Source organism: Heteronotia binoei, chromosome 12 (genome assembly GCF_032191835.1).
Source record: "Heteronotia binoei isolate CCM8104 ecotype False Entrance Well chromosome 12, APGP_CSIRO_Hbin_v1, whole genome shotgun sequence".
Classification (NCBI taxonomy): Eukaryota; Metazoa; Chordata; class Lepidosauria; order Squamata; family Gekkonidae; genus Heteronotia; species Heteronotia binoei.
In genome coordinates, this window is record NC_083234.1 from 13827066 (window position 1) to 13839385 (window position 12320).

Below are 12320 nucleotides of genomic sequence, written 5' to 3' on the forward strand. Positions count from 1 at the left end.
TCAGGACTGATGGTAGCATTGCCACCCATAGTTAGGAGCTACCGGGGCTTTTTTTGTAGAAGTTTGGTGTAGTGGTGAAGTGCACGGACTCTTCTCTGGGAGAACCGGGTTTGATTCCCCCCCTCTTCCTCTTGCAGCTGCTGGAACGGCCTTGGGTCAGCCATAGCTCTTGCAAGAACCTTGAAAGGGCAGCTTCTGTCAGAGCTCTCTCAGCCTCACCCACCTCACAGAGTGTCTGTTGTGGGGGGAGGAAGGTAAAGGAGATTGTGACAGCTCTGCGATTCAGAGTATAGGGCGGTATATACATCCAATATCTTCTTGTCGTCCCGAAGGAGTACTACATCGCTGACGCCTCGGAAGACCAGGTGTTTGTGTGTGTCAGTCACAGCAACAACCGCACCAACCTCTACATCTCCGAAGCGGACGGCTTGAGGTTTTCGCTGACTTTGGAGGACATCCTTTACTACAGCCCTGGGGGAGTGGGAAGCGACACTCTGGTCAGGTAAGAATGGATTGAGGGAAGGTGACTTTAACGGATGGGTCGCTCGGGGCGGCGAGGAGGGAAACTTCGTTTGCGACGCGCAGTTTGTCAGACGGAACGAAGAGACCTTGCGTAAGTAGTGACAGCAGGCGGAACAAAGTGCCTCCAGCTAATAGACGGTTTTAATCAAAACATAAGAAGAGCCCTGCTGGATCAGGTAGGTCAGACTGAGAGAAGGCCAACCTAAGCTCACCCTGGGAGTTTTGTGATCAAGCGGGGTTTGAACTCCCAGACTGTAGCCCGGGGTGTCAAACTCATTTGTTATGAGGTCCGGATCTGACATAAATCAGACCTTGTCAGGCTGGGCCGTGTTTGTCATAAAACGTAATGCCAGGTAGCGGAGACATAAACTTAATAAAGGACACAGAAAACGCAATTAAATTTTTTTTAAAACATGCTTAAAAGATTAGCACTCTTGTAATAGTTTATTTAATAGTCCCTGATAAGTGAACGAAGCAAGTGAGAAGGGAGAAAGAAGCAGACTTGCTCGCGGGCCTGATAGGAGCCTTCCGGGAGCCCGATTCGGCCCCCGGGCTGTGTGTTTGACACCCCTGCTGTAGCCTGACACTCTGACCACTAACTGGGCACCAGACTGGCAGTCGCTGGCACCAGTTCAGCTCTGTAATGTCTCCTGACTTTGCAGCCATGGAGAATAACGAGCTCTTTCAGGAATCCTTTGAGCTTGAACAGCCTCTTGCTGTTTCTTGGATCAGCAGTCAGGGGAACGGGAAGCCAGGGGACGGTGTCCATTCTGCAGGGCCTCTGTCATGCCTGATGCACAGAGCAACGTTCTGCCATCTGCCGCAGGGTCCTTTCCGGTTTCTGTTTGGCTTGGATGTGTCCACAGCATAGAAGGCTCTCTCTCAGCGATGATGTTTTCTCTGGTCCCTGCTTTCTTCAGAAGAAGAGTAGTTTTTTTATGCCCTACTTGTCTGTATCGTAAGGAGTCTCAAAGTGGCTTACAATCACATTTCCTTCCTCTCCCGACAACAAACACCTTGTGAGCAATGCTTCCCTCTAAGCTGTGGATTCTTGTGAGCAAAAATTCTACTTTGCGAGCTGCTGGCATTAAAGCTGGCAGCGAGCAATTTGGCCGCTGCATAAATTAGATTGCTCTGAGACCAAAAATGTGTGAGCCAGAGGCTAAAAACTGAGAGCTCACACTAACTAGAATAGGGGTGTCAAACATGCAGCCCGGGGGCCGAATCAGGACCCCAGAGGGCTCCTATCAGTTTGCCAGTTTGGTGTAGTGAGAGCCAGTTTGGTGTAGTGGTTAAGTGTGTGGACTCTTATCTGGGAGAACCGGGTTTGATTCCCCACTCCTCCACTTGCACCTGCTGGAATGGCCTTGGGTCAGCCATAGCTGTGGCAGGAGTTGTCCTTGAAAGGGCAGCTGCTGTGAGAGCCCTCTCCAGCCCCACCCACCTCACAGGGTGTCTGTTGTGGGGGAGGAAGGGAAAGGAGATTGTGAGCCGCTCTGAGACTCTCCGGAGTGGAGGGCGGGATATAAATCCAACATCTTCATCTACCTCACAGGGTGTCTGTTGTGGGGGAGGAAGGGAAAGGAGATTGTGAGCCGCTCTGAGACTCTTCGGAGCGGAGGGCGGGATATAAATCCAATATCTTCATCTTCCTCACAGGGTGTCTGTTGTGGGGGAGGAAGGTAAAGGAGATTGTGAGCCGCTCCGAGACTCTTCGGAGTGGAGGGCGGGATATAAATCCAATATCATCATCTTCCTCACAGGGTGTCTGTTGTGGGGGAGGAAGGTAAAGGAGATTGTGAGCCGCTCTGAGACTCTTCGGAGTGGAGGGCGGGATATAAATCCAATATCATCATCATCATCATCATCATCAGAATCATCATCATCATCATCATCTATCAGGCCCCTGAGCAACTGGCTGTTGTCTGCTTCCTTCTCCCTCTCACTTGCTTCCTTCTGCATCTCAGCTTGCTTTGCAAACCTTTGCAAGGTTACTGTACTGACCGGAGAAATGAAAGGAGATCCTCTCAGCGCAGTGGTCAAAAGGGAACTGGCGGGATCCCCGCGCTGGCTCCGGTGAGCATGCGTACTGGGACGCCTGCGCATGCCCACTGGTGCCAAGCACGAAAAAATCCCGGGCTTTTTAGGTACCAATTCGGGGGATCGGCACAGGCACTATATCCATGAGTGTGAATGCACAGATGACCACTCGAAGATCTACAGTTACAGGTAAGCAACCTGTCTTTCTGCATCTCAGCTTGCTTTGCAAGGCTTGCTCAGTTGCACAGAAGCTACAGAGCAAAACCTCTATTTTCTCCATTGGTTGAGGCTCCTCCCCCTCCTAGTCCCCTGGGGAGGGAAGAAAAGAACCAGAGCTTCCTAGTTCCCTGGATCCCATGGAAGAAATACAAAGAAAGCACCTTGAAGACCAACAAGTGCCAATGTTTTTAGCATGTTTTATTGTAAGTTTAAAAAAAAAAATCTTTGGTTGTGTTTGTCTGTGTCCTTTAAAAAGTCCATATCTCTGCTACCTAATCTTAAACAGGTACACACATGCCCAGCCCAACATGGTCTGGCCCGACAAGGCCTAATTTATGTCAGGTCTGGCCCTCATAACAAAATGAGTTTGACACCCCTGGCTTAGAAGGAACACTGCTTGTGAGGCAGGTGGGGCTGAGAGAGTTCTGAGGGAACAAACCTGGTTCTCCAGGTTAGAGTCTGCCACGCTTCACTGCTACTCTACATTGCTGACAGGCATTCCAGCTTGTGTGACGGCGCTTAAATTTTTTCTGACAGGTATTTTGCGAACGAGCCCTTTGCGGACTTCCACCGGGTGGAGGCAGTGCCGGGGATCTATATCGCCACCTTGATCAACGGCTCATTCAGCGAGGAGAACATGCGGTCTGTCATCACGTTTGACAAAGGAGGGACTTGGGAATTTCTCCAGCCTCCGGAGTACACTCGCTACGGTGAAAAGATAAATTGTGAGGTAACGACGCCGCTGGGAAGAAATCTCCCTTTCTCTTCAAGGACTTTCCGTTCCCGTGCCGTTAGTGGGGTCTGTAGATACGTCAAAAGCACACCTTTGTCTGCCTAGTTGTGAATTGTTCAAACGGGGGCTCCTTGCAGAAGTCTGATGCTCTGTCTAAAGTTCCTGAAAGCACTGAGGGATCTCCTGTCCCCAGCGCACCTTCCTGCCACTGCTGAGCTGGACAGGAGGGGGGCGGGGCATGGCCAGCAGCCCAGTGTGCTGATATCATTTCTGTTGTCATCGGAATTGACCTCATAAGAACATAAGAGAAGCCATGTTAGATCAGGCCAATGGCCCATCCATTCCAACACTCTGTGTCACACAGTGGCACATATATATGTGTGTGTGTGTGTGTGTGTGTATATATACACACACACACACACACTGTGGCTAATAGCCACTGATGGACCTCTGCTCCATATTTTTATCTAAACCCCTCTTGAAGGTGGCTTTGCTTGTGGCTGCCACCACCTCCTGTGGCAGTGAATTCCACATGTTTAATCACCCTTTGGGTGAAGAAGTACTTCCTTTTATCCGTTTTAACCTGTCTGCTCAGCAATTTCATCGAATGCCCACGAGTTCTTGTATTGTGAGAAAGGGAGAAAAGTACTTCTTTCTCTTTCTCTCTTTTTCTCTTTCTCTCTCTCTTTCAGCAGATAGGGTTTTGTCTGAATGCTGCCAGTGCCAGGCTGACATAGGGATCCCAGCTCTCCCAGTCCAGATTTTGGGAGGGCTGTGTGTGTTAGGGAATTCTGTTTGAAAATCTATTTATTTATCTCAAACAGTGCAATGGATCACTGGATCAAATAATCATTGAGAGGCATTTAACATGAAAAAGCAAAAACATTTATTTCTGCAGGGAAAGGGTACTGGGAGGCGAAAATAACGAACACTATAGAACTACATCCTCACACTAGAAGATCATGTGCTTAATGGAAGATCACTTCCTCCTTCTTGACCTCTCTGCCCGAACAAAGGAAGTCACCTGACTAACTGACCAAACAAACAAAACAGGTTTTCCCGCTTCTAGACCTTGATTGACAGCAGTCAGTATCTTCTTCCTAGGTCATGCAGACAATAGGGAATCAGGCACAGTGTTAACCTTATAATGACTGGAACTTTAGAACATTGCAAAGGACATACAAAACAGATACATATTTTCAACAGGGGGAACCCCAGATTTAAGGAGGGCTGGCCAGCAAGGGAAAAAATCCCACCCCAAAATGACATTTTTCAGGCCACTTCCAGTTTTACTTGCTTGAAAACCCAGAAGTGCCACTTTGGTCAAAGTAAGTTTGTGCAGGGGGTTGGACTAGATGACCCTTGAGGTCCCTTCCAACTCTATGATTCTAAGTGATGTTTGCATGCTTGGACTCTCCTAGCTTTCCCAAGGCTGCTCTCTTCATCTGGCCCAGCGCCTGAGCCAGATCCTCAACTTCCAACTGCGTAGGATGCCCATCCTCTCTAAAGAATCCGCTCCAGGACTTATCATTGCCACAGGTACAGGTGGTTTTGTGTTTTTTCCTCCCTAAAGTTGGATTTCATTAATTGCCTTACTTTCCTCCATCTCAAGCCCTTGAGGGAGCCGTATGACTGAACTCCGGTTATAGCGATGAATCCCTCAATTCACCCTATCTCGCATCACTCTTGGAAGATGCACAGGCTCTACCTTTGGCAGACCTCCAGGGGACCGCAGTTTTCCACTCAATGGACAGCCACTGAGAATGCCTCTTCACTTGCTCTTGCTGTCCAGTTGATGCGGAGATTGCCAGCATTTGCAGGAATTCCTGTATCACATGTTGCAATGAATGTAGGGGTGGATGCAGTCTTTTCAAGGATGAGGTCTGGGCCGTTCATGCTTTGTGTATCATTCTTCTCAGCGTGTTGAATTCAGCTCAGAAAGCAATAGGAAACTGGATCCATCCCTGGAACCATGGTGTGATGTACCATCTTTATGATTTTTTCCCTGCATGTGTTTGAAAATCTGCAGATGGAGAAACGTGTGGGGTTTTGGCTTAACTTGGAAAACTGTGTGGCACACTGATAATGTATCGAGAACAATTAGGACAACAATTTCTGTCTCCAACCTCTAGTATATTATAAGGAAAATAAATGTGGCTGACAATTAAGCACTGCCCATGTAATTGAACCAATAATGTCCATAAACAATATCAGTGCACTGTCCAACTCCTGTTCCAAAATTGTCCTGGAGTGGCTCATAAACTTGAACCTGAAGAATCCACAAGGGAAAGGAAGCTGCAGCCAAATCAAGAAGCTCAGGACCGGTTTCGGGGAAGACTCCTTCAATTTTTAGGCTCCACCTGTAGCCATTACAGTCACGAATATGTGTTGGCTATGGAAGCTCCAGTCTATTCATTCAGTAGACTTATTTATTTATTACTTTACATTTATATCCCGCCCTCTCCGCAAGCAGACTCAGGGCGGCTTACAACATCATAAAAACAATCAATTCAGTAAAACATATAAAACCATAATTTACTTATCAATTTAAAAACTATTTGCGCTGTCTCAGTCCAGTCTGGCGGTATTGACTTCTGACTGATCGCCAGCTTCTGTAGGATGTCCGGTGGCAGCCCATTTTCAATCAACCAGAAAAGCCTGTTTAAATAGTTCGGTCTTACAGGCCCTGCGGAACGCCGACAAATCCCGCAGGGCCCTTATAGCTTCTGGGAGGGTGTTCCAAAGTTCTGGTGCTGCCACCGAGAAAGCCCTGGATCTTGTCGTGCAAGCACTTTGTAGCTGGAATTGCACGAGGTCTAGTGAATGAATATAGACTGGAACTTCCATCGAGGTTGGACACAGAAATTGTCATAATTGTTCTTTTCTGATACATTATCAGTGTGCCACACAGTTTTCCAGTGTTTACTAACAATTGCTGCAGCCCCATATTTATCTAACATCACGTATGAAAAATATAGATGGGCCTTTTCCAGGGCGCGTTTTGATGCCCTCCCTTCTAATGTTTTGCAAGGAAAGTTTCTTTGCTGGCTTATCCGCCAAAGCTCAGAAAAAGAAGTTGGAACTGTCACTCACGTTCTTTTACATTAGATAAATCCAAGCGGGCAGCTGTGGGAAGCAGTAGAACAAAGTAGGAGTCAATTTCACCTTTAAGACCAACAAAGTTTTATTCAGAATGTCTCTATCCAGAGAGAGACATCAGTTAATATTTCTATTGCTCTCTAAATTTAAACCTCTGGATAAATGATCTGAAATTTGCAGATGTCGTGCTACTGAAATACTTATTGGAAGATACTAAGACGTCTGTAACTCAGGCAGTAGCAAAATATTGGTTTTTTTAACCATAAATATGCGGAAGTTTTTAACCAAGTTGAGATGGTTAATAGTGCCATTTTTAAGAGCCAGTTTGGTGTAGTGGTGAAGTGTGCGGACTCTTATCTGGGAGAACCGGGTTTGTTTCCCCACTCCTCCACTTGCACCTGCTGGAATGGCCTTGGGTCAGCCATAGCTCTGGCAGAGGTTGTCCTTGAAAGGGCAGCTGCTGTGAGAGCCCTCTCCAGCCCCACCCACCTCACAGGGTGTCTGTTGTGCGGGAGGAAGGTAAAGGAAATTGTGAGCCGCTCTGAGACTCTTCAGAGTGGAGGGCGGGATATAAATCCAATATCTTCATCTTCTTCTTCTTCTTAAGGTTTAGCATTGTCGGAATCTGAGAACGCTTTTATGTAGTCAGAAATTATGGTCTGTGACTCTGAGATTTTGTATATTGTTATTGCTAGTCAAGTGACTGTAATAAATTGGATATCAATCAACCAATTTCAAACTGTGGTTCTTACCTGGTTTTGTTTGGCTTAACCCACCTCTCCATTTTTAAAAATTGACATGATGGCAGGCAGGTTCTTAAGTAGGCTGCGTAATGATGCAGCGATTGTGGGTGCCTGATGGAGGAATTGCGACTCCCTCCTCTCCTCCCTCTGTCCATCTGTTTTGTAGGTTCTGTTGGCAAGAAGATGGCAAACAAAATGAATGTGTACATTTCGAGCAGCGCCGGTGTCCGATGGCGGGAGGTAAGGCGTACGTCTGCGTGGGGACTTCCCCTGCTCTGATGCTTGAGTGCTCAAAAGATAGTGTAGAAATAAATCCTTGGGTGGTGGAGGAGGGGCGCAGAAGGTGTGTTGTGGTGAGCATTTCTCTGACTTTGTGCCGCTCGTTCTTTTTTTTTTCTTCAATATTTTTATAGTTTATTAAATTAATATATTGTGTACAAGCCTTTAACCATACAAAAGAAAAAATTATTAAAACAGAAGTCGAAGGCAGTGTTTTCACTAATTATATATACACATTCAAATTCCATTATCTCTATTCACCATTTACTGCATTCACCTTCACTGTTACATTACAAATTAAACCCATTTATCCTTTTCACTTGCACTCAAGGAAAACTCAATTAAAGATATTTTATCGATGATGCTTGACACCTTACATAATACTTTACTTCCATACACCTTTAACCGTCTGTATGACCTGCCCCACTAATCTAACTATTTGCTTTGTGCCGCTCGTTCTTGACCTGTAACTGCAGTGCATTCAGACAGGGAATGAACTCAAATCAGCAACCAAGTTTACAGCTTGTGGAAGATACGTAACACCAAAGGATTGTACACATTTGTTTGTTTAAATGGTTTCATTCCACTTTTCTCCCAAACTGGGGACTTACGAGCGGCATATAAAATAAAGCACGTGTAAGCACTCAGCCTCGTGGTGCAGAGTTGTAAGCGGCAGTACTGCAGTCCAAGCTCTGCTCATGACCTGCGTTTTATCCCGATGGAAGCTGGGTTCAGGTAGCCGGCTCGAGGTTCAGGTAGTCGGCTCGATCCTGATAACCCATTAGCAGAGCTTGCAGAAAGACCTACTGGAGAGCAGGTTTGGGATCTCCTCGGCTTGATGGACCAGGCTGGATAACCTGCTGGACTCCTGGAGATTAAGATGGGGTTAAAATCCAGAATCTGTTTTTTTTTTTGCCATCTGGCTTTGGATTTATGTATTTATTGAAAACATTCATTTGCCATTTTTCTTCCATCACGAAGCTCAAGACAGTTTAGAACATTAATACGCATAAAATAAAATACATTAAAAACGTAAAGACCAAAATTAAAAATCACAAGTTAGGACTGCAAGGAGACGTCACTTAATCCAGTCCTAAACAAAATAATCTTCAACTGCCTCTTAAAGACTGAAAGTGATGGGGCTAGAAATACATCCTGGGGGAGGTTGCTCCAAAATTGTGGGGCTGACACTGAAAAGGCCCTGTCTTGTGTACCCACCAAACAAGCTTCTTTGATTGATGGGGCAGTCTGTGTTGGGAGCCTGGGAAAGGACTTTTTTTTTAGTGGGAACTCCTTTGCATATTAGGCCACACCCCCCCTGACGTAGCCCATCCTCCAAGAGCTGACGGGGCTCTTAGTATAGGGCCTACTGTAAGCTCCAGGAGGATTGGCTACATTGGAGGGGTGTGGCCTAATATGCAAAGGAGTTCCTGCTGCAAAAAAAAAAAAGCCCTGCTTGGAAGGAATGAAATTACTTGTCCTATATGCTCCACTCCTTGCAGAATACCTGCCACCCGCTCCCTCACCTCTGCATCGGGGGTGGGGGGGTGGGGAAGCATCTTTCACATGAGTGGCGAACAGGCTTCGGATCTGCACAGTTCTTTTTCTGGAAATCTCCTTCCAGATGTAGCGACAAGAGCGCTACACATCTGTTGCGAGGAAGAGTTCCCCACAAAATTACAGCTTTCCAGCAAGAAGATTGGTCGGTTTACTTTCATATGGAAGGGTTAGATGTTACGTTTGGCTGCAGTCCTTTAAAGACGCTGCCAAGACACAGCGGGGATTTTTTTTTTTGCTGCTGTTGCCGTTGCTTGTGTGAGCAGCCAGGCACTCTTGGCATCTTCCATCGGATTGGGACGGGCTCCTGATTTTAGGAGCTCTTTCTTTGCCGGAGGCCGATTGGGTGGTCCGGTCTGCCAAGAGGCTTGCGGTCGGCCTCTCTAGGCTGATGTTAGTCTAAGGCCGCTTTCTGACATCTGCAAAGTGTTTAAATGCCGCAAGCAGAACCTTCTCCTTTCCTCTCCGAGCGACGTGTAGCTTGGTTTGGATGAGGCTGGAGCTGCCGAGATGGCAGCAGGCAGGAATTCTGCCTCTGGCCGCGTAATAGCTATATGTGTGCAAGAGTGGTGCTAGAGGTAGTCGTCCCCCATTTTACCTGGGAGCATAAGGGATGACGAGGGTACTTCCAGTAAGAACATAAGAGAAGCTATGTTGGATCAGGCCAGTGGCCCATCCAGTCCAACACTCTGTGTCACACAGTGGCCAAAAAGTCCAAGTGCCACGAGGAGGTCCACCAGTGAGGCTAGAAGCCCTCCCACTGTGCCCTCCCCCAAGCACCAAGAATACAGAGCATTACTGCCCCAGACAGAGAGTTGCAACAATATGCTGTGTCTAATAGCCACTGATGGACCTCTGCTCCAAATGTTTATTCAATCCCCTTTTGAAGCTGTCTATTCTTGCAGCTGCCATCACCTCCTGTGGCAGTGAATTCCACATGTTAATCACCTTTTGGGTAAAGTAATACTTCCTTTTATCCGTTCTAACCTGACTGCTCAGCAATTTCATGGAGTGCCCATGGGTTCTAGTATTATGAGAAAGGGAGAAAAGTACTTCTTTCTCCACTTTCTCCATCCCATGCATAATCTTGTAAACCTTGGACCTGGAAGGCTGAAATTTGGAGCATAGCTGGTCACTAAGAAAATCCAAAAGCGGGATGTTAGTACAACTGACAGTGAAAACTCAGGGTATGAATTTGAAAAGGGGTTGCAGACTCCAAGTTGGGGCCAGTATCCCCTCTAAGCTGAGTTAGCGTGAGCTAGCTCGCAGATCTTCTTCGTGGTCTCTGTGCATCACACCAATGGGAGAGGCGCCGGCGCCGATCACGATCAGTAACTTCAAAGCCGCGGATTTCCGTGCCCCCGCCCCGGTGCGCATGCGCAGGCACCCCTCCCCTGCGCATGCCCAACGGGGCAGGAGCGGACATCCCGCCAGTTCTCTTCTGACCGCCGCTGAGATCAGTCGATCTTTCCTACGGTCGGTGGATTACTTACTTCAGCCTTGCTGGTTTTTCCAGTGCGGACTCTTCTAGCGTTATCGCTTTCCTTCGTTTCGTGAGTGGGGTGGAGTGTTATTTTTGTTATTTTTCCTTGACTCTAGTAAGGAGGCACCGAGAAGTTTCCCCACGACTGCGAACACCGCCACCGCTCTCATGGGACCAAAGGCAATGGCAATACCTCTACGGGTCCTGCCTGATGCCGTCCATGTTTCCCTGGTTCCCTCCTCGTCAGTCTGAATGGGACCAACGTTCGGAAGCATCTTACCGTTCGAGGACATCGTACCGCCCTCCGAAGCGCAAAGCGTCGGCATCGATGTCGAAGCCTCCGGCCGAGGAACCGGCAAAGAGGAAGAAGTCTCCTCCCACCGAAGAGACTGTGGCCCCGGAACCGATTCGCGATCGACCCGCTCAGTCAGACCAGTCGGAGTCCCCGGACTCACCGAGATCCTCCGAGGGCTCTATCCAAGAGGAGCAGCTGTCCTCAGAGGAGCTATCTCCCCCAAACAAGGTCGGAGAAGACCAGCCCATCTCCCCTTCGGAGGACTTAAAATCCTATGGGGAACTGATAAAGAGGATGGCTCAGTCCATATCTTTGTCGACCATTCAGCCTGTGCCTGTCGTTACCGATAGTGTATTCGACATCGTTCAGATGGATACATCGACGGCTGTAGCGCTTCCATTGACAACGGTGATGTTACACACTGCAAAAGCTTCATGGGACAAGCCTGCTTCCACCCCTATTACATCGCGCAGGCTTGATCACATGTACCGTATTCAAGAATCCTCAGCGGATTTTCTCTTCAATCACCCCCGACCCAATTCAATCGTAGTGGCTTCATCCTCCAAGGCCAGGAAGACCCACGCCACCCCTCCAGACAAGGAGGGTAAGAAGCTAGATGGTCTGGGGCGAAGATTTTACACGGCAGGAGCATTGGGCCTCAAGGTCGCCAATTACGCTGCCTGCATGGGGCGTTATCAATACGCCCTATGGGATCGTGTGTCCACCCTACTCCCAGGGCTTCCAGAACATTCCAAAAATGCCCTTAGGAAAATCCAGAGCGAGGGCATGGCATTGGCCAAGCAGCAGTTAAACTCTGCTAAACATGCTGGGGACATAGGTGCCAAGACTCTTACTTCGGCTGTGACTCTTCGGAGACACTCATGGCTGAGATCCACAGCCTTACAGGCCGACACCCAGGCCTATGTCGAGGACTTACCTTTCGACGGAAAGGGGCTATTCAGCGCCACCACCGATACGGTGCTCCAAGACATGGACAAAAGCATCCGTACCTCCAGAAATCTGGGGGTACCGGCGTCATCCAGGCAGCAAACCAAGCATCCATGGTCCAAGACATGGAACAAGAAACCCTTCCAGAAGCAATCTGGGGACCAACAATGGCGGCCCAAGACCTTGGGCTCCTTCAGCAAGTCCCAGTATGGGGCTAAGGCCAAATACTCGCCTACCTCCTCCCAGTCCTCCAGGCAAAAGGGGAACAGGCCGGCCAAACAGGCCCCCCCCTTCCTTTACCACACCCCCACCAATTCTTCAGACCACCCCCGCCTGTGGCCTTTTTTCCGAGCGTGGTCATCCATAACAACAGACCACTGGGTGCTGTCGATAGTCCGGCTG

General features: G+C 48.2%; 1 protein-coding gene across 1 annotated transcript in view; it reads left to right on the forward strand.

Moving 5' to 3' along the window:
• Window positions 1–12320, forward strand: part of SORL1 (sortilin related receptor 1) — a 194927-nt gene that overhangs the window by 66609 nt on the left and 115998 nt on the right. The window contains 4 exon segments of the mRNA XM_060251466.1: window positions 333–502; window positions 3319–3511; window positions 4936–5053; window positions 7523–7596. Of these exon segments, the coding sequence (XP_060107449.1) occupies window positions 333–502; window positions 3319–3511; window positions 4936–5053; window positions 7523–7596 (555 nt within the window).